Source organism: Macadamia integrifolia, chromosome 6, assembly GCF_013358625.1.
Source record: "Macadamia integrifolia cultivar HAES 741 chromosome 6, SCU_Mint_v3, whole genome shotgun sequence".
Classification (NCBI taxonomy): Eukaryota; Viridiplantae; Streptophyta; class Magnoliopsida; order Proteales; family Proteaceae; genus Macadamia; species Macadamia integrifolia.
Genome location: NC_056562.1, coordinates 11,888,868 through 11,914,252, shown reverse-complemented (window position 1 = coordinate 11,914,252; position 25,385 = coordinate 11,888,868). Strand labels below are relative to the sequence as shown.

General features: G+C 40.5%; 2 protein-coding genes and 1 long non-coding RNA gene across 6 annotated transcripts; 1 reads left to right on the top strand and 2 right to left on the bottom strand.

Annotated features, from left to right (window-relative positions):
* Positions 1 to 1,571: 1,571 nt before the first annotated feature.
* LOC122082832 (probable transcription factor KAN2) lies at positions 1,572 to 5,773 on the top strand. Of its 3 annotated transcripts, XM_042650612.1 has the most exons (7): positions 1,572 to 2,164; positions 2,270 to 2,416; positions 2,555 to 2,631; positions 3,327 to 3,375; positions 3,476 to 3,635; positions 4,396 to 4,459; positions 4,796 to 5,773. In XM_042650612.1, exons 1-7 carry the CDS (start codon positions 1,807 to 1,809, stop codon positions 4,925 to 4,927), a joined length of 987 nt encoding a protein of 328 aa, XP_042506546.1. In that variant the 5' UTR covers positions 1,572 to 1,806; the 3' UTR covers positions 4,928 to 5,773. The 3 variants fall into 3 exon arrangements, with proteins under 3 accessions (XP_042506546.1, XP_042506545.1, XP_042506544.1); XM_042650611.1 differs by having other exon boundaries at positions 1,572 to 2,416; positions 4,399 to 4,459; XM_042650610.1 differs by having other exon boundaries at positions 1,572 to 2,416.
* A 4,667-nt stretch (positions 5,774 to 10,440) lies between these two features.
* Positions 10,441 to 16,882, bottom strand: LOC122080792. Its single transcript, XR_006140911.1, has 3 exons — positions 16,862 to 16,882; positions 13,575 to 13,809; positions 10,441 to 11,383 (listed from the first exon to the last, which is right to left on the bottom strand). It is a non-coding gene; the product is annotated as an uncharacterized LOC122080792 (long non-coding RNA).
* Positions 16,883 to 19,616: 2,734 nt separating this feature from the next.
* LOC122080656 (protein FAR1-RELATED SEQUENCE 5-like) lies at positions 19,617 to 24,053 on the bottom strand. Of its 2 annotated transcripts, XM_042647463.1 has the most exons (3): positions 23,726 to 24,053; positions 23,470 to 23,558; positions 19,617 to 22,127 (listed from the first exon to the last, which is right to left on the bottom strand). In XM_042647463.1, the coding sequence occupies exon 3, from the start codon at positions 22,117 to 22,119 to the stop codon at positions 19,900 to 19,902; it is 2,220 nt and encodes a 739-aa protein (XP_042503397.1). In that variant the 5' UTR covers positions 22,120 to 22,127; positions 23,470 to 23,558; positions 23,726 to 24,053; the 3' UTR covers positions 19,617 to 19,899. The 2 variants fall into 2 exon arrangements, with proteins under 2 accessions (XP_042503397.1, XP_042503396.1); XM_042647462.1 differs by lacking the exon at positions 23,470 to 23,558.
* Positions 24,054 to 25,385: the final 1,332 nt, after the last annotated feature.

The following is a 25,385-nucleotide window of genomic DNA, read 5'->3' as shown; positions in this document are numbered from 1 at the left end:
AAGACATGAGAATCGAGATCGTGTGTTGGGTATGTCTTGCTGATGATTATGGATGATATAAGAAGTTGTAAGCTTAATACTAAAGGTGAGGTTAGATATGCGGAAAATATAATTGTCGTAGGAGACTCAACATACCCATTCAAGCTGCTGACCATAGGAATATTTTAGAGGTTTTTTTGTCGCAAATTATTTAATTGGGTAAAATTGAACTTTGATTGAAGCTCTCTGGGTAATCCTTGCTGAGCTGGTGAGGGTGGTATTTTTTGAGATCACATGAGCAGAGTTTTGGAATCATACAAAATATATATGGGGGTGACTAGAGTTTTTGAAGCAGAAGTGGAAGGCCTTATGGAGGGACTGCATGCATGCTAAGGAAATGGATATAAAACATCTATGGATTGAATCGGACTCGAGTGCAGTTGTGACTTTATTTCAACAAAAGAAGATCCCGTGGTTTGCATTACAAAGATGGAACTTCCTTCAATCATAGTTGGAGAGGATTACTTGGAAAATAACACACAATTTCAGGGAAGAAAATTCAATTGCTGACTACTTGGCTAGAGACACTGCGAAAATAGGAGAGTCGGGTTCAAACTTGAGCTTTCCCAATTACATTATGGATCTCCTTGCTAGGGATTCAGATGGAAGACCCCATTTTAGATTCAATTAGTGTTTCTCCTTCCTGCTAATGGCAATGCCGAAGGTGGGAGGAGGGGAATCGTTGATATAGTTTCTGTATTTAGCTTCTTTTTAATAAAATTATCTTGTAGCAAAAAAAGAAAAACAAGGGCAAACCTATTGATCTGAATATATCCATATTGAGTCACATCATTATCATATTGGTTTCTACGGTGACCGATACGGTGTACTAAAACCGTGAAAGCAAGCATTCCTCATCCAATAAAGATCTTCAACAATTTTAGTTAATCAAGTTGGTATAGAGGAACTTAACAATGAAACTAGATATGAGGGAAAAGGGGGGGAGAGAAGGGAATGTAGGTCGAAAGGGATGTGAATCTAAAAGTTGCAAAGGGAAAAAACATTATTTTGGATGATTGGAAATGGGGTGTACGTTGCTTCCATGAAAATCACTAAGAACCATAAAGTAATGGGAAATAACCAAAGCCCTAGGTGTGGAAATTAGGGTTACATTATATTGGAAAGGAGCACCAACCAAACTTTCGACTCATTTAATTAGAGGAGTAATGGGGGGGAGGGAAGGCAGCCTGGTAGCTAGGCCTTAGTGGTTGAAAGGAAATTGCACACGTTAAAGATCATACTAAAATTTCCTTTCTATAGAGAAAACCAGAAAAAGGGAGTAAAAAGGAATCCAGTTTTATGTTATTTTCCTTATTTCATTTCCTCTCTCAACCCCCCATGTCTGCAAAAGAAACATCCCTCTCTCCTTTTTATCTTTTCATAACTCTGATCTCTATACCCTCCACGTACGCCCACATCTACAAAAGAAAGAAAATAATCATTTCTCCTTTTTCTCCCTTTCTGAACTCCCTTTCTCTTCTTAACTGTCATTTTCTCACATATACTTCACATAAACAAGCAAGAAACAACCATATATCTTCAGACCTTGTCCTTCCGCCCTCTCTCTCAATTAATCATAGCAGCTAAGATCAGCTCTTCAGTTTATCAAAATCCATAAATCCACCGTTAAGTCCATCATCACTTCCACTTTAGGAACTGCCTGAGAACACGACCACCTGAAGTAACAAGGAGGAAGAGGAGGTAGCTAGTTGGGGAGCGGAGAAGAGAAAAGGGAGCATATAAGAAATCAAAGCCTTGTGTTTACATATGATGGAGTTCTTTCCTGCACAACCTGATTTGTCCCTTCAAATTAGTCCCCCCAACAGAAAATCCAACACCACAGCATGGAGGACAGCCGATGAAGAGATAAATTTGGGTTTCTGGAGGAGAGCTATGGATTCCAATGATACCATTGCTTCCATAAAGATGTCGCCGGGGGAACCCGAAAACACTTTCGAGCTTTCCTTGTCAAACCCAAGGGTTTCTTCTTCCTTAGATTCCAACTTCAACCATCTTCATCATCATCTTCTTCAACAAGGCCATGGCAATCTTATTCTGCCACTTCAAGACCATAGGCAACAGCAAGGACTTCACCAAGAGCTTGGATTGTTAGGACCCCTAAGAGGTGTTCGTGTCTACCATAATAATAACCTTCCTTCCTTCCCTTATGTCCAGCATCAGTCATTAGATTCTTATTTATCTTGTGCAACCACCAATTCTTCTTCTTCAGCTTCCTTTCAATCACAAAGCCTGATGAGATCGAGATTATCATCAAGGTTTCCAGCGAAAAGAAGCATGAGAGCTCCTCGAATGCGATGGACTACCACCCTCCATGCTCGCTTTGTTCATGCTGTTGAGCTGCTAGGTGGCCATGAAAGTATTCTTCAACCCCTCCCTTCCCTTTTTTTTCCTTTGCTTTTTCCCTTTCCTTAGAATTCCTTTTCTCAACACCCCATTGCTTCTTTGATTGATCTTATACTGATTTTATTTTTTCTTATTTCTGTTTGGGTCATAGGAGCTACACCCAAATCGGTTCTTGAGCTCATGGATGTGAAAGATCTCACCTTGGCTCATGTCAAATCTCATTTACAGGTAAAAGGGTTATTAAATTTTCAGTTACCTCAATTGGGTTTTGTAATCTTATTCATCAGAACCAATTAGGTTTAAATTTTTCAGAGATCTTACAATAAAATATCTTGATTTATCAACTTTTTTAAGTTTTTCAGAGATCTTACAAAAAAATATATCTTGATTTACACTTCAACCCCTCTTTTTTTTTTCTTGAAGTTAACAAGCAGCATTTTGCTTCGCAGAAGAAACCAATCCAAAAAAAAAAGAACAAAGAAAAAAGAAATAGAATATTAAGAAGATAATAAATTAAGACAAAACCCAAGACAGTCAAAAACGACTCTTGGGAAGGAAATATAGCAAATAAGAGAAGTACAAAACGTCATCATTCCTCAATGATTTCTTCCTCCTGTTTCCTTGACCAAACACATAACCATGGTAAACATTATATATTCGTAGATGACTGTAGTCTGTAGATATATAGCCATCCATCCATCCATCCATGCGTTCATACAAGCATGCATACATGATACATGGTACATGATTGCTCATGTACTTGCACCTTCATTTTAAGGCAGTACTAGAATTAGATATTTTTCTTCCTTTCTTTTTCTAGTTTTTCTATAACTGATCAGTATTACTGTATGAAATACTTGTATGAATGAAGCAATATAAGTCCTCACTGCTAATCTAGGATTGTTGTTTTATTTTGGTTGAAGATGTATCGAACGGTGAAGACGACGACAGATAGACCTCCAACTTGTTCAGGTAAGCTGCAGTCATATTCTTACTCTTATTAAATGTTGCAAAAGGAAAATGGAGGGTGGTGGGTCTTTATTGATTGAGTTGTGTTAATTATTTATCCTAGGCCAATTAGATGGATTTGAAAATGGATCGGCAGGAGAGGCTTCGGATGATACCTCCATACTTGACATTCATGAGAACCCACCAACATCTGAGTCTTGTGTACATCAGCGAGGACGGTTGGAAGATAAAGATTATTGTGGCCTGTGGAGCAATTCTTCAAGGTGACTCACCCCATATTCAACTTCACGTCAATTTGCATTTCTTAAATATTTATGTACGTAGCTTATAATTAGTGATACCTTACAACCCATTGTCAAATGTGTTTATGGATATATACACATGTTCTCCCAGAAGAACATCAATTCATAGAGTTATTGATACTTGTAAGTAGGTAGTAGTTACTGTCTCTCTCTCTCTCTCTCTCTCTCTCTCTCTCTCTCTCTCTCTCTCTCTCTCTCTCTCTCTCTCCATACACATAAACCACAGTTCATGCAAGTGATCATAAAAAGAGACTTAAGGGACATCACAGCTTTGTTGTATTGGGGACATCACAGCTTTGTTGTATTGGTCCAGGATGAGGAGAACACTGAAACTCTAGTAGGTCAAAAAAGAAAAAAGCCGAGGAAATCATTTGTCCTCTCCTACCAGTCCAAGACATGGATCCCATTTGACAGATCCTTTTGAGATGTATCTTTCCTTTGGGATTTTGTGGGGTTCCCAGAAGGTAGAAACCATGGTGCCAAAGCTAAATCCTATGTAGCTTCCTTGTAGTTTCTTGTTAGGGTTAATGGGCTATCACATGGGTAAGGAATATAGAGTTCGACTTTATTTCAATCAGCACAAATAATGATGAAAGCACTATCTATCGAAGGAGTTGTAACTGAGTTAATAATAATACAGGGGTTTCTTTTCTCAGTTTGCTTTTTCGTGCATAGCTTCCACTGAAAGAAATAATAATATTCCTTATGTGTTGGCTTGCAGCAGAGAAGCTTTGTCGCATGGCAAACCAATGGATTCTCAAGGAAGCAGCTCACCATCTTTTGAGGTACCTACTTAAAACCCTTCCAGCTACCAGAATAGGTTTGAGCTTGAAAATTGACCCAAATTTGAAAACACCCTATGGACTGAAGGAAAGAAAGAAGGAATGATATTTAGAATTTTAGTTCATCTCTCTCTTACCATCTGACAAGAAAGGTGAAGGGAATATAAGAGACAAAGACCTTTCAAAGGGTAATTTTGTCAGTTGATGGTGATACATATATTTGACCCCGAGGTCAGGTTAAGCTAAGAATACCTCGGCAGATATCAGGTTTTAACTAAATAATTCTCTCAATAGCATCATCTAAATTTCTTTTCTTTCCTCTTATTTCTGTTTTCTCAGAAGGACCCAAATTGCCAACACTACGAAAGCATATCTGATTTGAGCTCATCAAGCTTCTTAGGAACAAGCCCCAAGAAGCCCAATCTGGAGTTCACCTTGGGCAGGTCACTTTGGTATCAACCACTGTTTTGAGTACTCATATTGAAATCATTATCTTTCGAGGGCTGGTGATGAGAATCAGGTGCCCCCCCTGAAAAATTAACAAAGGGAAAAAAGGGGAAAGAAGGAAAAGAAGAGAGATAAAAGACATGGAGACAAAAGAGACAAAGCAGGAAAAACAGGGAAGTGTGAAAAAGCAAATCTTTCCTAGCTAGCTGTAAGAACCAAGGCACCATATTATCTAATTGATTATTATATGTTTTGCACTTTAACAAGAGAGAGTAAGAAAGAGATTGGTCCTTTAATTACCTTAAGGTGGGATGTGACCCTTGGTAATTGCAATGGGACCCTTTCACAACAATGTTATTTTTATTTCTTCCAAAATGAATTGTGGCTCCTTCTTCATTCTCGGGCATTTGCACGTGCTTTACTTTACACTTTTCCAACAAAGAGAAAGTAAAAGGATGGAATTGAAAAAGAAAGAACACTCAAAAATTATGTCTTTAAAAATGGTCTAAAAGAGAGAAAAAAAGTTTCATGGTTTGATTTTGAATGTAATATACTCAGTTGGAGACATTCTTTCGTGATAAACAGATCCCAATACATCATACGATCTAATGGTGGCAATGTTCATACGGTAAGTCTAGTATTTTTTTTTTTTTTTTTTTTTTGTTCTTTTGGATATAAAGTAAACATAGTCCTTCAACATTGATGTTCTTATGGTATCTATCTATATGATGGGAGTGTCTGAATGACACCTCTTAGGTGTATTTAGAAATTTTTGTCTTCATTTAATTGTCCCTTGTCCTATTCTTAAAATTTATTTAAGATAAGAATTTCAAAATTAATTTGAAAATGACATCATTATGTCATTATCAAAGTATGTCATTGTCATCCACATTTTTCAATTGAAAAAAAATTATGTATTTAAGAGGGCATTAAAGTAAGGTTCTTTTATGCTAAAGTTTAGAAAGTATATTAATGTAGAATAAAAGTGATGTACAAGATTAAGGTCTAGCCATTCCCAAACCAATATAAAATAAAAAAATTTCCACCACCCCCCACCTTCGACATTTCCATCAATAGGGAGAAAGAGAAACTCAAAAAATTGGACAGAGGTCCACATTCTACATTTCCATCAGCAAACACTCCATACCAATAGTAGAGAACAATGCTATGGCACACTACATGAACCTGTATATATGTCTTTGTTGTACATCCCAAATGACTTCAAATGAAGAAAATTTGGCGGCCAAACTAGATAGTAAAGACTTGTAAAATAGCCCCCTTCCTAGACAAGATGTCCACACTGAGTTTACTTCTCTGAAACAACATAAGGAATGTAATTCCTCCAATGTTGTTGAAAATCCCATGAATGGAAAGACTAAGAATGGATACTACCATAGATTTTAAGTTGCATTCCACCAATAGCTGCATTATATGCAACTCCTTTCCAATCTTCAACCCAATAAAGAATACTGAAAATTCAGCTTTGTAGTTAGTCTTGATGCCAAGCGAATAAGAAAAGCAAGATATAATTTTGGTAGCATCCTTATGGTACCGCACCAGCTCCTGAAGCACCAGGGTTCCCAAGGGAGCATCCATCAATATTGATCTTAGTCCAATCATAAAGCGGTTTCATCCATTTGAACTCAAAAATTGATGAATTCCCTGACATTATATTAACCTTGTTATTCAGCTCACTAGCTAATAGGAAATCCCCCATGGGTTTGGAATATAAGGGCATAACCAGAGTTGCTTCCCTAATGTCCTTAAGGACTGCTTTGAGGACTATGTTAGATGGTCTCCCTTTTCCATCAAATCTCCTATTGTTTCCTTCATATCATATATGCAAAGGAACAAGCAACAAGTAGAAATGCAACCCTAAAAGCGATGCAAAAGGTAATGGAGAAATTAAGAACAAATATGCACACAGATTTTATGAGGTTCGGAAAGATTGCCTATATCCTCGATGAAATGAGATTCTACTTCACTATTAATGGAGAATAGGGTTACAACACTCATCCTCACACCTCTCAGAATTTCTTATAATCGTTCTGTCGGGGGGGCCTGCACCAGTACTCCCTGGATTAAACTGCGATGAAATACAAGACATCGTACGCCAACACAATATAAGAGCTAGCGACGTAATCTTTAACGGAACCACACTAGATTTCATGGTCCACGAAATAGTCAACTCAAACTAGAAGATGGGTTTGTCCATGCAACATTGATTAATTATAGGAAATTAAGCAAACCAAGTATTCCTTGTCATCGCATAATCAATAAGGATATGGCCTATCATCTCTTGATTACAGAAGCAGAGACTATGTCTTAAGAACAAAGGAACTCCTTTTTTTGCCACCAAATCATCAATAGGAAGCCTACCATAAATAAGATGCCATCCAAACAACGAGTGACGTGGTTGAAGATGTTTTGATCATACTAAAGAATTCCACGGCAGCTTGGGACCCTTAGACCTATGCTGACCTCACAAGAAAAAAAAGGGATATAGATGTTACACCCGTGCCCTAACCCAGTCTAATTTGAACTTTTGTGATAGATCTCGGACCGGAGAAATAGAGTACCAATGGGTTTTGGCTCACTGTAGCTCATTGCAAGAAGGGAAGGGATGGCCCCAATTGCTCGTGGATCTCATGCCAGTCTAACTGGAGAGGATTCAAGCCTTCTAACCCTAACCAGTAAGTGACCCAACACCTCCCTACTCGAACCCCAACACGTATCAAAATTGTCAGAAAACAATGCACATAACCTAGGGCAACACCACCGAGGATGGCCAAATGGGGACAACAACCATTCAAGGCAGAACACTACCTTGACCACCGAAAACAGCCTGGGTGGGATCCAATGGCATATTTTCGATGGTCCATTTGTGTTGTTAAATGCATTTCGATGCCCGTGGAGCCCACCACCCGCATGATAAAAAGCGCCGAATGACCCCACACATTCTCCACACCCTTCCTCATAACTTGTACCCCTATGAGTCTAAAGAGGTGAGCCCACGTGTCTCGTATGACGATTAACCTACTTGGACCGAATAAGGACCAACCAAACAAGACCTAAGCATTTCACTTACTATAAATATGAGAAGTGAGTCATTCTCACTTCTCACTTGTCCAAAAACGTGGAAAGGAAGGAGAAGAAGGGACAGAAGAAGGAGGGAAGCTCGGTGGAGCTCCCGGCTTCGCATCCCGCTACCAGAATCTTGTCGAAGGTAGGTGCTACTTTCTCTACCAGTCTCTTTCTTCATTTTGAGCTAGTATAGTAGAGCAAGGGAGTGAATCACCGGGTTAGAGGGGTAAATTTCGATCTCGGCACCTCCCGGAGCTCGAGTAAGTGTTCATTTCACTTTCCCATGTGGTTACCAAGCTGAAACCAAGCCGGTGAGCTCCAGTAACACCTTTGACCAAAAATGAAGCTAGGGTTTGATCTTTCGATTATTGTATCTCCCAAATAGCTCAGTGAAATCGGGATTTCTTTAGCTTAAAATAAAGGTAGGAACCCCCTCTGACAACTCCATAGAACAAATCCCGGCGATCGGGCTCGAGCCAAAAAGCCCCAAATTATATGGCTCATTTTTTGGAATCCACCAAAAATAGCCTAGGCAGGATCCAGTGGCATATTTTCGGTGAAGTCCCAGCTCTTTAGGAGCTCTCTGTTTGGTCCACCAAAAACACCACTAATATTTCCAGTGGATATTTTCGATGACATGTCTAGTGCTATCCAAAAAAAAAATTGATAGTGCCCGTATCCTTTGAGGCAGCCCTTGTGGTCCCCCTTTGGTGTTCCTGACACGTATTGGCGTCGAATTACATTTGTACATAGGGTAGACACACGCACATACAACAAGACCACAAGGGAGTGATACCTGGCAGCATACTCGGAACTCTTCTATCCAAGTACAACCGAGGTAAGGGATGGTAGATTTTATTTGTTTGGAATGTTTAATACTATAGAATTGCTCACATGAGATAGGAAATTTACACGATTAATTAATTGTTAATATGACGATGTTGATTTAATGACATGTTATTTATGATGAATCACTATGTTTATGAAATGTGAAAATTGGATATGAGATGTATGTTGAGATGTGTGACAGGATCCGGTGTGGCCGAGGTGATCCTGTATCGTGATCCCCATGTGGATGTTACATTTATGCATTATTTATGTGCATTAGATTAGATAGAATCACAGATTGCACTTTGTGGCCGATGGTGATTCTGGTATCGTGCACTCCGGGACTGTACTAGAAAATAGATATGCTTTACGGCCGATGGCTATTTCGGTATCGCATAGTCCATACTCAACTGCTTGTATACTAGTTTAGGCCTTGGAAATGGATGCGATGTGGCCAATGGTTGATTCCGGTATCGTATTCCATACTAACTATATCATTATACAAGGCATATAGTATATTGTGGTTAGGTGACATTCCCTCTGCTACATCCCCTTGCTAACAAGGGGTAAGGTGTTGGATAACCCAACTGTGGTATGTTCGATGAACCTTTATGGGATGCCACTCCCGCGGTATGATGTGATTATTGTCGAAGGCAAAAAAATAGTCCAATGTGGCCGATGGTGATTCTGATGTCGTGACTTCTAGGAGGGGGTTACCAGGGATTTGCTGAGTGACCGATTATCACATTCCAGGACCAGTAGGCTCCTAATCACGGCCAGGGTTTGTATTGCTGGGTGACTAATGTGCGAGTTTCAGGACCAATGATACAACCAATGTGTTGTAGTACCATAAACCCAACTTAGTTGTATGATAGGTGATTTAATAATCAAATGGATTGCATCATTCGCATCATGGACTATATGTTTACTTTTTGTACTCATATCATCATGGATATATATATATATGTCTGTGTGTATGAACCCCATCCCTCACTGAGATAGTTAGAAGCTCACCCTAGGTATATATTGCTTTTTAGATGATGATGCATGTATCGTAGTACCGCTAGGGTGCGACTCTACTCCCTCTGGACCCGAGTACAGAGTGACCGACTAGTGGATGCCAGAGGTTGAGGAACACGACCAAGACTGTCCCTACCACACCTATGCCTATTTGGCACCTTGAGAGGCTTGGTGTCTTTTTGTTATTTTGATACCAAACTGTTTAATGGTATTCTTATTTGGATTAAGATATGTAAGTCATTGATATGAAATCGAATAACTCGACTATGGATATATATTAACATTAGGTGTTCCCCACTTCAATTATATTCTGCTATATTATATACTCTGATTTTACTACAACTGTTCTTGTGGCTTGGCGTTATGTGGTTGTGAATGTTAAGTATTGCTATCAGAGATCCTGGTAGAGATGTAAGATGGGTAAGCATCTTATTCACACCGCTAATATTCCCATAACTGGGATTGGTGAGTGACAACTTAGTATCAGAGCAAGATGTTCTGCCTTAACTCACAACCTACTCGAACCTTGATTTCTTGGGGATTCGAATTAAAATAAAATTTTCAAGACAACTAAAAATAGAAATGCACCAATTAGGAGACAAGTGTAGGTGTGAAATCCGTTTCATTGTAATAAGAACTTGAATACATAAGCTTACACCACTTTTCCAAATAAAAAGTACTAAAAACAAGAAATCCTAATCTAGCTTATATTTCTAGGAATTCATAACTAGCATAAGCAAAAGACAAGAAATAAAAGTGCATCACTAGTCCTAAAACATTCAACTGGAATATAAATCTGACTATGCCAAAAATCATAGAAAGGAAATCCTAGAGATTACTGAAGGCATGTGGATGCCACTACTCCTGCTGATCAGTCTGATGCTACTCCTGGTTCTGACCCTGGCCTTGGTTTTGACTCTGACCTTGTGCTCTAGACCCTGGCATAGGAACTCTAAAGTGTAGGACCATCTCCTACATTTGTCTCTCAATAGTGGCAACTAGACCATCAAGGAGACAGTAGCTCCTATCCACGCTCTCTAGATGGTTGTCCATCCTCCTCATGATATTGTTTGTGGTGTCCAGATGAGCCATCTCATCGTTTAGTCCATAAGGTCTCGAGCCTCTAGAGCCCCTGGAAGAAGAAGCCATTACAGTCCCCATAGTCCTTGGGAGTAGTGGTGGAAATACCCCACCATGCTGGACAGGTGGATCGACACCCTCTTAATCTCCCTTTTGATCCTTCTCCTGATCATCTCCATTACCACCTCTGGTCCTTGATTCCTTTTGAGCCTTTTCCAACCACGTGTATTAGCACACTTTACCCAGTAAGAAAACGGATGCACTACTGCACAACGGCTTTCACGCTAGTTGTTACTTGGTGGAATAGATTCATTACAAAAAAGGCAACCCTTCTTCTCCTTATACTTATCTTGATCCTTTTTCTAGAAAATTTCACAATGCCTTTCTCGATTCTTAAACAACCTCTCCCATTCGGTCGAGTCAGCTTCACTCCTTTATTCGTACATCTCTTTCTCGAATGGAAATATCCTAATGGTCAAGAATAGAGTAAACAATTAAAATTTATAACATATACTCCACATCAATGGTGGGTTTAGAGTAGGATAGGGGGTGGGGTGAGAATCGCAACAATAGTGGATTGGGATAAGGGTGGGGTGGGGGAGAGGGAGGGCTGCGTTAGGGATCGGGACATGCTGGGATAGGGATTGGGATTGGGAAAGGGGTGGGTGGGTTTGCATTGAGCATGGTGGGGCAGGGAGTGGGAGGTTGTGAGCAAGAAAGGGGGGTGGGAGTGGGGGTGGGGGTGGGGGGTTGGAGGTGGGTTATAGTGAAGGGAGGAGTGTTGCAGGTACACGGGTGGCGGGAAGGTGTAACGGGTGGGATGGGGATGTGGGGGTGCATGGGATTATAAAATGTAATTTGGTAAATTTATTCAGTTTTGGGGTATCAAACATGGTGTATACCCAAAAAAAAAAAAAAAAAAAAAAAAAAAAAAAAAAGGATAGTTGTACCAAAGCTATAGATTGTACTACATAGGTCCTTTCCCTAGGGCAAGTTTACGCAAAATCCTAAAAATTCTAGTAGTGTTTACCAGAGAAGCCCGTCCTTGCCCTACCTCTCACCCTCTCTTCTTCTTTCCTCATCCTCTTCCTTGCACCCTCTCCCTTCTTCTACTGTTGTCACACTCTGTCGTCAGTGGTTCATACCACTGATGATTAAAGTATGACATACTACAGATATAGTATTCTCAATAACATACCACCCCTCTGGATTTGCCACTACCTAATCCCTTACTGGCAAGGGGTGTAGCACCAAGGTCTGTGAATCCTAACCATATGCAATCTACATGTATCCATAACAATACATAACATCCAATCATCCAACTATGGCCATAACTGTAATACCAACCTTTGAGCCCATGGTACCAAAATCCTCTATCGGCCACACCGTGCCTCAGACCGTCAATGTTACAATCATTACCACACAACTATATAACTACACATCCACAAAACCTATCACATCAATCTTGGTAAAACTAGGCCACATGTGCAATATATATAGTTTTATATAAAAAACATGCAAAATAAGGATTTCCATCACCTTACATATGAGCATGTAGATTTCAAATATATAAAATGCTCCGCAAAATAAGTCAAATAACCACTCACCAAAAAACCCAAATCACAAAGTACGATAGGATTCCCCGCAATCAATCGCGTGTCCTCGCCCGATTATTTAGGTTCTTAACCAATGGTGTATCATATTGTTAAACATTTATAACACCTAATATGACTAAATACAGGTTCAGTGCTGAACCCAAAATGACTTCCAACAGCCCATGTACTAACCTAACTTAAAGTCTCGGAAAAGCCCTCGAACTACCCTTACCCATAGGGTCAACTTCAAGTAAAAGGTAAGGAACATGACCCAAAAGGGGAAGGGTACCAACCAGAAAAAAAAAAGGCTAATTGGGTTTAAAAACACACAACTGGCAAGTTCGATCGACTGGCCGCTTATCCAATCAGTGGGTTGGTTTCAATAGCAATTTCTGCTATACTACAAGCTGTTCTACAGGTCTCCTTGGCTTAGGCTGCATATGGCCAAATGGCAACATGGGGAGGGTTTCCTAATGCCTCTATGGTCACCTTACATCCCTTAAAACCACGAATTATAGAATTCATAATCTTGTGACAGTATACAGTCCAATTCCTAAACCAAAATTCAGAATTGAACATGAATTGTGGTAAATTGAATGGTTGCAACCATTTTCCCTATAATTCACCATTCCATTAAATTAAATTGAATGAAATACAATAACAACACTTAGATTCCAACCCCAAACAAGCTTAGAAGCAGGTTTTAGGGAAGAATTCAGACCAATACTTCCCAATTCTGAAATATGAAATTTAATAAAATTCTGCCTATTCTTTCTCTACAGAATTTTAGCCATATAATACCTTAATTCAGTCTTAATTCAGTCTCTGTCTGCATGAATTCCCAATGAATACTAAAAGCCCTTTGTTTTAGGGTTTACAGGGATGGATTTACCTTTAATTAAGTCCCTGAACCTTTTTCAATTTTAGGGATTCAGTCACAGGTACTAGATTCAGTCGATAAGGACTCAAATCCAGCCCTCATTTGCTAGAAATTTCTACCCTAGCATGCTTCTAGCCTAATTAACCTAATCAAATTCAGAAAAATAATAGGGCAGTAGCCTTACCTTAGGTGTAGGCAGCCCCAAAACTGCAGCTATTTTTCTTTTCTTCTTCCTCCTTCCTCTTCTCCTTCTTCTCTTCTTCTTCTTCTTCTTCTCTTTCTCCTTCTTCTTTCCCTTGCTGTTCACCGAATTGTGCAGCAAGAACAAAGTGAACAATGTGTCACGGCCTTAGACCTTTCTAAGCAACCGCGTCGGCACTTAGCACTCCCACTAGCACTAAGTCAGCCTAACCACCCTCCTTAAGGGATTTGGGAAGAGAAGAAGTGAACACAAGAGTGAGTTTGAGAAGAATAAACTTGTATTGCACTAAAGAACTCTTAAGTACAAGGCTTGAGAACTCACTTGCTTGGTTGAACACTCTTGGTTGGTCCTTGGTGAGTGCCTTTGCCAAATGAGGCAACACCTATTTATAGGCACCCCAAGTTACAATGGATGGTTAAGATATTTACAAATGTCCTCCATCCAATGGTTGGGGAGGAAACTAGAAGCTTCCCACCTCCTTAGTGGAGAATTCTAGAAATCTCTCCCAAAATATCTCCTTTAAATATCTTCTATAAATATCTATAATAAAATATCTAGAGTTACTACACCTTTGTAGAAAACTCTAGAACTTGGACTTTACTTAGCCCATTGGCTAAGTCCATGGGCTTGGTGGGCTTGGTGGGCTAGGCCCGTGGGCCTATGTTGGGCAGGTCGTGACACTCTGCCCCACCTAAATTTGTGACGCCCTCGTCACAACCTCCTTGTGGTACTTTTATTCACGAGCCTTCTTATTATTGCCAGTTGTCTCCCATCTCGTTTGTTCTCTGGTCGCCCCTTCCACTTGACTAAATACTCCATATAAGGAGGTACTTTGTGTCTCTGGATGATTGGATCAGCAACCAAATTAGCCTCCCTCTTGAAATGAGCAATGCCTATTGGGGCTTTTGTTGTAGTCACATAACTTGAGCCTCCTACAACGTCGTCTGGTTGTCCCCGTCCTCTTGTTTGCATCTTCCTCTTTTTGGCATGGAGGAAGCCATCTTGCTCCCAAATTCTCCTTGTCTTACCCTCCCGTGTAAGGGCAAGTAAGCACCTAGCCCCTAGATGGTGTTGGAGAACTCCTTTAGTCCAAAGGATCGTCTCGACCCTCGAGCAATATCAGTTATGGGATGATCCTGGGAGTTGACGTCCTTGAGCCACATGGTTGTCACATGTTCAACACCCTCTTTGGCCCCGATGTTCATCTCGACCACTCGAGCAACATCATGTATAGGGCACTCTTTGGATTTGATAGCCTTAGGACACCCTTCCACCTTGGACACCCTTGGTCCAAGGTCCTTTGACTCCTCCGTCAAGGTGAGGTTGTGTGTGGCTCCCGTATCTACTTTCACCTGTGTGGGCTTTCTATTGATGTACACTTTTGCACACATCAGCCCTTTTTGAGAGTTAAGGGCCTCGACTCCTGTCTTGCCCCTGGTGGCATTGTGCTGCATTGGTGACCCCATGCAAGGTGGTTCTTCCTCTTGGCCCTCTTCCTTTAATAGGGCACTGAGAGCTTTCCTCCTGAGGCAATCCCAAAACCAATGTAGCTCATCACATAAGAAGCACTTGTCTCTAGGCTTGAACCGATCCCTCTTATCACGCTTGTGCCTTAGTGCTTCTCCTTTAGACATGTCAGTGGAGGTAGTGGCTTCCCTCGTCGCTATCCTCCTCGTAGCCCAACCTTCCCACACTTCTTCTCCAATACGAGCTTTCACCTTGTCCAACGCCTTGCACACTTGAGCCTTCATACCGGCGCACTAGCCCCTTATGTACCTGCCTTAGGGACTTGAATTGTTGGGGTAGAAGCTTCACAAGTACCAAGTCCCCGACCTTGAAATTTTCTGGTCGCCTCCCTTTGTCAGCCCATTTCTTCATCTTCTTAGTGGCCTTGTCTAAGTATGACTTAGCCACATCTAGCCTTGGTTGCCACTCCTTGGCAACCTTAAATGCCGAAGGGCTCTTCCCCATGTAGCCGGTCATCACCGTGTTTGGCGTTAAGGGTTGTTGTCCCGTGGCAATCTCAAATGGACTTTGGTTCGTGGCCTCACTTCGTTGGAGGTTGCAAGAGAACTGAGCCACATCAAGTAACTTGGCCCAGTCATGTTGGTTAGCACTCACGAAGTGCCTCAGGTAGAGCTCCAACAAGCTGTTAATGCGCTCTGTTTGCCCATCGGTCTGGGGATGGAAGCTTGTTGAGAAGTGTAGTGACAATCCCAACAACTTGAATAACTCCGTCCAGAACCTCCCCGTGAAGCAAGGGTTTCGATCACTTATTATGGATTGTGGCACACCCCAATGTTTGACGACGTGCTTTAGAAATAGCCTTGCCACTTCTTCCGCCGTACAATCCTTTGGTGCCGCCACAAATGTGCCATATTTGGAAAATCTGTCAACCACCACCATTATTGATCCATACCCTTCTGACTTGGGTAGGGCACTGATGAAGTCCATAGAGACACTCTCCCATGGTCTTTCTGGTGTGGGAAGTGGCTCCAGTTGTCCCCTGGGTGGTTGCTACTCTACCTTATCTTGTTGGCATACAAGACAAGTTCTCACATAGGCCTCTATGTCATCCCGCATCTGAGGCCAATAGTAGGCTGCTTCCAGCAATGCTCACGTGCGCCTTTGTCCTGGGTGGCCAGCCCATTTAGTGTCGTGGCATTCACGAATGAGGTTACTCCGTAGGTTACTCCACTTAGGTACGTAGAGTCTCCTTATCGTAGGAGGTGGTGATAGCCATTGGTGCTCTTATTGAGGTTCCACGACTTGGGTCTTCCTTGTCTCCATGGTATGGCTTCAATAGGCTTGCATGGAAGACCGGATGGATCTTGAGCTTAGGAGGTAGGCTCACCTCGTAGGATACTTTACCCACCTTCTTGGTGATTTTGAATGGGCCTTCAGTGGGCAGGCTGTGACACTCTCCCCCACCTAAGTCGGCGACGTCCTCGTCGCATCTTCTTCGTGGAATCTTTGTATGTGTTCTTGGAACTGCCATAAAGAGTCGGCGGGTTCCCAACTTGCCTCGCTTGTCTCTTATCCCACAAGCTTGGCTCCCTCGCAACCAAAACTCTGATACCACAACTGTCACGGCCTTAGACCTTTCTAAGCAACCGCGTCGGCACTTAGCACTCCCACTAGCACTAAGTCAGCCTAACCACCCTCCTTAAGGGATTTGGGAAGAGAAGAAGTGAACACAAGAGTGAGTTTGAGAAGAATAAACTTGTATTGCACTAAAGAACTCTTAAGTACAAGGCTTGAGAACTCACTTGCTTGGTTGAACACTCTTGGTTGGTCCTTGGTGAGTGCCTTTGCCAAATGAGGCAACACCTATTTATAGGCACCCCAAGTTACAATGGATGGTTAAGATATTTACAAATGTCCTCCATCCAATGGTTGGGGAGGAAACTAGAAGCTTCCCACCTCCTTAGTGGAGAATTCTAGAAATCTCTCCCAAAATATCTCCTTTAAATATCTTCTATAAATATCTATAATAAAATATCTAGAGTTACTACACCTTTGTAGAAAACTCTAGAACTTGGACTTTACTTAGCCCATTGGCCTAAGTCCACGGGCTTGGTGGGCTAGGCCCGTGGGCCTATGTTGGGCAGGTCGTGACAAATGGCTGGTTTCTTCTTTTATAATTCAGCCCAAAAGGTTCCTACGGCCCGTTTGGCTGAATTTACTCAAAACTGATAAATCAATTCTTAAACTAATTTTAACAACATATACTAATATAAATTTAAATTTCCATTGATGGACCCCACCAAATATGGATTTGGTCAGCATTAGGACATATACATGTTGGGTAAGTGCGAGGCTCAAGGGTGTAGGGATGTGGGTCCCGCATGAGAAAAATAAAATTTTTTTGCATTTTGCCAGCCAAAACGGCTGGCTGGTTGGAAGCTATCAGTTTCTTGCCTTTTCAGTCCATCAATTGTTCCAACTTCTGGGTTCTTGAGTCCACCCAATATATGACTAGTCTCACCCTTTTTCTAACCATCCTATAACCCTTACTTAGCCTGTGGTTCTGCCAAAATGCTCTCTCTTACTATTGGGCAAGTGAATCCACCACAGAGTAGCCTACTTCTCGTGCCAGCTAGGTCCTGATACTGAGCTCAGTTGCTTCCAGTTTCAAGGTGTTACACCTGCTCTCTCTACTTCTTCGTCCTTTGTTGGAGCATCAACAAAGCTGCTCCCCACCTCTCACCCTTCTTTCTCCTTCTTTCATCCACTCCCTCACACCATCTCTCTCTTCTCCTACTCCCTCTTTCTCTTCTTCTCCCTTCTGTCCCCCTGTCCTTCTCTCTTCTTCCTCTCACCTCCCTTTCTTTGCTTCTTCATCCTTGGTTGGAGCATCGTCTCGATTGGAATTGTTACTAGGCTTGTTTGGTTTCCCTCTCGGCCAACAGCCTCGTCGCCTCCAGTCCTGTTCATCTGCTCTCTAGGTAGTCGCTTTCTTGCACCATCGTAGTTTGGACGCCAGCTAGTTTGCATGGCCTACAGCCTTTTGGTCTCCAACCTCGCAAAGGATAGCTACCCGCTTGAACAGCCTTTCTCGCTTGGCTAGTGCCAATTTGTGGCCAACTGCATGGCCAGTAGTCTGTCAGGCCACCAGCTATGCTCGGCCAGCAACTACTTTGTCATTGCCCTCTATAAGGCCAGCGCCCCATTGTTGTGGCTTTCACCTCCACTAGGCCAGCATCCCGCTTGGTTGTGGCCCTTCGCAAGGCCAACAGCCTGTCACCGTGGCTCCCCTCTTGCAAGTGGGGATCTCTTGGCGACTGAGAAGATAACGAGATAAGATAGTTTGTTACGGTTTGTGGAACCCAACCTGAAATTGACTTAGCTGTGCTTGCTTGTAATGGGCTTTCTTGCTTTGTCTTAAGCCCATGTGGGCTTTTCAGTTGTATTGGACATGTTTGTGACATGTTTTTGAGTCTTTAAACCCATGTAGGCCTTGATTTAGATGTAATCCTTTGGGGCTTTATTTTCCCTCCTCCCTTCTTTTAATGCATTTATAATTCAACAAAACAAAAGAAAAATAATAAATAAATAAAAAAATCTTGTAATACAACTATAAACCGCTCCTTGACCTGCAAAAATATGATAAAAGCTCATTCAGTCCACATAGGAAGGCCTGCATGGAACAAAGCGTCCTTCAACCATTTTGTTCTTTACCCAAGCTAGGCGTCATAATCAGTTAAATAAGACAACGTAGACCTCACATCAGCTTTTAGCTCGTGTATTCTTACTATCATCTATTTCTCTGTACTGTTGACATTCTCATATCAAGTTTTTGGTCGTATTTCTCATATCAAGTCAGGAGCATTTAACCAACATTGGTGTGACCATCGAACAGTTGATGGATGCTTGAAAAGCACCTGAGATGTTTATCTAGGGGTCACACTCACACATCATTAAAACTTTCAGGATAGCAAGTCATTGATCTAATGCTTCAGAACATCAACAAATTCTTAGCAAATAGTTAGTTACAGCTCATTTGGTAACAAACATTTTGTCCCATTTGTTGCCGAATCCATTGAAGTTAACCAAGTCCAGCTGACATGAACCTCCATTTGGATTTTGGAACACTTGAGAAACAATTCTACCAGATTTTTTTATGTCAAAACTTTATCTCTGAGGGATAAGGTTTTCTGGCTCGGTACCTTCTCGGTGACACAGATCACCCCCTCCTCAAGCCACAAAGGCAGATGAGATGACAATTCAAATCTTCCATCAGTCAGCTAACCATCAAGATTGTCCATATGTTCAGAAACCAAATCCATGTCACCTTCTATACCTTCCCTTGTAGACTTCTCCAGCTCCAACCATGGAAGATTCACATTCTCAATCAAAAAGGAAACTGGACTGCATACAAGAGTGATGCAGCAAAAAACTGAAGCGCTAATTGGCTGCTATATCCTCACTCTTTCTTCTGGATGCAAGAGACCAACCATTATGAATGGTTTGCGATTTGTGAGATTTTCCCCACAAGGAACTTGTGTTGACCAAACAAAAATGTCAAGGAATATTCCTCCAGATAAAGAACTACTTATACAAAGACTATCATGATCCTTAATATTTACAAAACAGATATGGCTAAATTTTTACAAGATGTCATTGCGACAGGCCACCAACCCATCATCATGAATGGAGCTTACACCTCATTCATTCCAAACATTACAACAAACTTGGCCATCCAACATCTAGGCCACCCACAACCTATCTGGCTAAGAAGAGGATCCTAGTGTTGAGCCAAAGCTAGAACTTGATGGCAGAAAGAAACTATGTTCAATGGGAAGCTTTACACATTATCTAGCTCAGGCCAGTTGCCAATCCAAGAGGTAACCCTAAGATTTGGTAGCCCTTGACCAATGTTATCATGTGTGCTTCCAACATCCTTCGAGTGCTCTGTGGGACCAAGCGATACCTTTTGCAATGCAATTTCAACTTCCTGTAATGCAGTGTGTAGCCCCTTCAATGCGATCCTGTACACTTCATCAGTCACAGCAGCCTTTGATGCAATGTTGAGTACTTCACAGTAAAGATTGGAGTATCGAATTGACATAAGGTTATAACATCCAAATCGTACTTCTTCACCCTGGTCATTCACTAGAGGTTCTGATTTCACATCTCTCATCCACCTTCTCAAAACGTATTGAGTTGGAATATTATGAACATCAGCAACCACAAATATCTTCAATATGTGTCTACAAAGGTAACCAGCTCGTTCAAACAGCTGGCAGCTACACTTGGAATTACAGTTAGAGCTATCAAATGTGACAATGCACCTTGCCTGTTCTTGTTCCCTTTTCCACACTCCATAGGTGAACTTTGTTCCATTTTCCTCAATTTTTTCATGACGGTAATTAAGGCCTTGAACTAACTCATCTTGAAACTTCCGAAAAATGGTTCTTGTATAAACTTTAGCTGCCTCTTCTTCAATATCCATGCCAACCCTCAAAACGGGCTTCTTATGGTTGGTCTCGAGGTCTTCATCGTCTTCTACTTTTCTCCGAGCTATGACAGCCTTATCACAGTGCTTTAAAAATTCACATAAAGGCATATTCCTTTTCAGGTATCTATCAAAGTAAGCATTTATGCTTTCAATATGATGAGTGGTGCACATGGATGCACAAAATATATCACGTGTATAAATCCATGCCCAATTCTCTCGCTTTTCATACAACCTCATGAGCCATAGATTTCCCCCCAAGCCATAACTCAAAAGCATCCCTTCCCAGATAGATTCAAACTCCCCATCTGTCTCACCACCACACAAGCAATTCTCAAAGTCACGAGCAAACCCACTATGAGCATTAAATATATGAGGCATGTAGTTTGCAGCATTTCCCATTATGTTCCATAAACAAAACCGATGATGTGTACCTGGAAAAACTCGACTTATTGCACTTGCAATTGCTGATTCTTGATCAGTAAAAATTACTTTGGGATGCAGGCCATCCACAGCCCGCATAAATGTTTCCAACAGCCACACAAATGACTCTTCTGCTCCATCAAAAAGTAATGCAGCACCAAATAACACAGTCTGATGATGATTATTAATACCTACAATTGGGACAAAAGGCATATTGTACCTACTTGTGCCATATGTTGAGTCAATACAAACCACATCAGCAAAAAAATGGTAGTCTAATCTTGACCTAGCATCAGCCCAAAAAAAGTTTGTCATTTGACCGTCTGAATCAACTTGAATTGAATAGAAGAATAAAGGATTTTTTGTTCGTTGACAGTCAAAGTAATCAAGTATGATTTCTATATCTCCCTTTGGAAGCTCTCTTTGTCGTCTCGTACTCAAAAAATTCCTCGAGTCTCTTAATGCAAAGTCAAGATGGTGACTTCCCCCAGTTTCAAGATGCATAAAGTTCATCATGAGATTAGTTTGAAGTCCACTTGAATGTATGTTTTGGACAACCTCCCCTTGATCTTCAGTTATTTTTCTGTGAGGATGAAGCTTGTTCCTGGTGCTCGGAGATGCCAAAATATGGTTATGCTCTTTTATAATCTGACTTACAACCCATCTATCTCCTTTTTTTCTTCTTATCCACATCATTGCCTTGCACCCTGTTCTTGATTCTGGGCGTAGTTTTTTCTTATCTTCCACTCTGATGGTTTTGGCATTACTATATCCTTGATGGGAACAACAGAAGCAACGACCTATTACTTTGCCAGTACGTTGGGATTTAGAAGTTGAATGCTTTCGAGTACTGAATCCCATCTTTCTAGCATAACGAATATAGAAGACATGTGCCTCATCTTGGGTTGCAAATTCCATGCCAACAAATGGACAAAACTCATCATTCTCATCCGGACCCGCAATACCTTCTCCTTGCCTTTGAGTGATAGCATCATTCATCTGCTCATCACCTTGCTTTCCCTCATCTCCTCCTTCATCCTCTTCCACAAAATCTTGGTTTTCTTCATCTCCACCGAAGAAATTATACTCTTCATCATTTTCATACGAAGATAAAATCCTATCCACAACTTGGCTTTCACTTTGCATTATTAGATCTACAAAATTAGCATAAACAATGTTGTCACACCATAAACAACCTTAAAAGAACACACAAAATTTTAAATTAAACTGAATTAATACATTAAGAAACCTTTCAATTGCTATGCCAAAATACAAATAGGTAAATGAACTCAGTTGATCTATTGAGAAATAACAGAAATAAAAGACCGAATCCCTAAGACCTTGCCTTGTTATTGTCTACACAGGAAAAAGTTATCATATGGCGCTACCACACAAAGCAAAAGAAAAATAGATGTATTTGATTATAAAAAACAGAAAGACAGATACTATGATACAACAGTTAGAACAATTAATTCCCATAAGCCACTAATTTACTGAGGAAAGCAATTTGTATATTCTCAGGAGAAACTTGAATAAGGATGGATCCCCAATGGATATTTCTGACATTTAATCAAGAAGAATAAATAAGGAAATAAAGAAAGTCCAAAGCGTGAGCAAAAAGTACAATTTTAATTAGTCAACATTGAAAACTCTCTCAAAATGGTAATATTAAAGTAGTTTCACATGCAAAGCCAATGAATGTAAAATGAAACACGGCCAATTTTAGAAAATAAGTTACAACTGTGGACACCAATTAGCAGCCCAGAAAGGACAGGAGTTACTAATACTAATAAGTCATATCCAGCAGAGAACAGTGTAAAGCCTCATTACTCTGATTAAATGGTTGAATCACAAATCCATTGACTAGATCACAACTACATGTCTCTTAATTTTAGTAGAAATTGACTAGAAATGGCACCAGTTGCCTTTGAACAGTAGATGTTAATTATATATCCCGAACAATATATATATTTTTTCTTTGAAATCCAAACCAAGGGCCAATGAACTGCCAAGATTCTGGGCCTTATTAGACCCATTTAAAACTGTTTAAGCCAGTGAAGCTATGGGTCTTTTTTCTCCTTTTTTTTTTTTTGGTTGGGGGGGGGTGTGGGGGATGGAATGATCATCTGACCATTTACTCATTACATCATTCCACCATGAAGCTCTTTGCTTAATCACTGCAACACCACCATTGTCACCCATAACATTCAAGCGACAGAGATGTAGGCAATCACTATTTCCGACAAAAAGAAGAATCACCAAATATGCAGCATTAGAGGGTCTTCATAGGGAACTAGAAGATATCATATAGTTTATATTTATATTTACTAAGGGAAAACCTGAAATGAATAGAATCCATAAGCTCTCATTCTTTTTTATACAGAATTGTCTAACAACATTGTTACTGAAACACAATTTTGGTTTGGACTCGAGTAGGAAACGCATGGGTTCATTCACACTGATCTTCATTAAGCTACAACCAAGCTCTTTTCTTACCCGCAAAGTTCTCAGCAACAGCGTAATTGCATTCAACCTCCGGTACCTCCGCAAACTTGGAAGCTCCTATGCAATTACTAGCATATACACTGTAATCGACTAATATTTAAAATTTTTTGCTCAATTCCATTTTCATTCCTCATTCGAATGAGGGACTTACAGCCCCCTTCGAATGAAAGAAGGAAGAAGAAAAAGGTGAAATTTTAATCAGAGAAATCAACAAAAAAAAATTAAAATAAATAAAAAACATCGTTACCTGGTTTCAAGTCGATTTAACAGAAAGAGAACAAACACTCCAACTTGTTCCGCTTCTTTTCTTCTTCCTTCTGAATTGAAACCGAAAAGAAATTGTTGGATTATCGCCCGGAAGAGGATGGAGGTAACTGAGACGAGGGATGGGACGAAGGTATTGAATTAGGGCTTGTTTTGGAAGAGAATTGGAGAAAGGGTTCTAAGTTTTAGGTTTGGTTTGAAACCGGCTCGGATCGTACCAAACTGGTTTTCAACGAATCGTGTGGGAAGGGAATCGAATTTGAGTACACGTCTTAGGTCAAGCTTCAATAAACAAGGCACAAACAAATTGGTCAGGTCGATTGTCTATGCATTATCTACTTGCACTCTCTTAAAGTAAAGAATCATATATAGAGTGTTTCTACATCGCCACACGATAACAGAATCCCGAAAAATATCCAAATCAATCCAAATTATAAGAACAATTTTCCTTTTACCAAAAAAAAATTTAACACCTTTTTTCGTAATTATATGTCTCATTATATATATATATATATATATACAATTTGTGTAATCTACAAACATACTCAAAATCCAATATTCCATATTATCCCCCCAAAAAAAAAAAAAAAAACAATGCCCCATGAAAATCTGTTTTTTCTGAAACTCTTGTAGGTGAAGTTCTTTCGTGGATGACAATTTCAACAACCTCTCTCTCTTTCTCTCTCTTTCTCCTCCAGTTGCTGCAAATTCCCTCTACCTTCATAGAGACTTTTTATCAAATATTACGTTAAATCACATTTTAAATGTGTATAACAAAATAACTATAGAATCCGTAGATTTTTCAGTATTTATGGAAAAATATATAAAAAAAATCCAATTGTGAGAACCAACGGGGTTCCACGAACCTCTCCTTTGTGAAAATGAATGATATGGGTCCAACAATCTCTATTTACTGGGAGTCACTACCTAGACGGTCTAGGACCCATAGCTAAGAATAAAAATAAATGACTCGAACTGTCTAACCACGAGTTAGGGTTCGTGTCAAAGTTGTGGTTCAAGGAAGGTGTTAGGCACCATTGTCCACTCGGTGAAAATCGGACTTCAACCCTAGGCATTTTATATGTTATGAATGAGTCAACTTGGTTTTATCTTGTTAAAAAACACATTTAATGTATACAAATCTAAAACACCTAGTTAAATATATGAAGAAAAGGAGGGGATAAAATCCACATACCCAATTAAGACAAAACCTAGACTTATCAATCGACCAAGGAAGTCTATCATTTCATCTCCTTCATAGCGAGTGTTTTTCTTTGGTCCTCTCCTACCTTTCCATTTTTTGTTATCTCTGTGATGTTCCATGGCCTTGTTGCGCTCAGTTTCTTTATCGTCCTCTACTGAGCCACCACCCTCAGACCCATCTCCCACCATTTGGAGGACGATGAGGAGTGTCTCGATGTGGATGACGACCTAGAGGACACATCTGCTCTTTCTTGGGAAAACTCGCTGGTCGGTTTCATTCTTCGAGGGAAACCATATCAAAGACAAGCGGTAACTAAAGCATTGCCACATGCGTGGAACACCAAGCTTCTTGTCGAGGTATCCTTGTTCCAGATGGATCATTTCTTATTTTGCTTCCAGCACATCATTGATATGAGGGATGTTTTGGATGAGGGATCGTA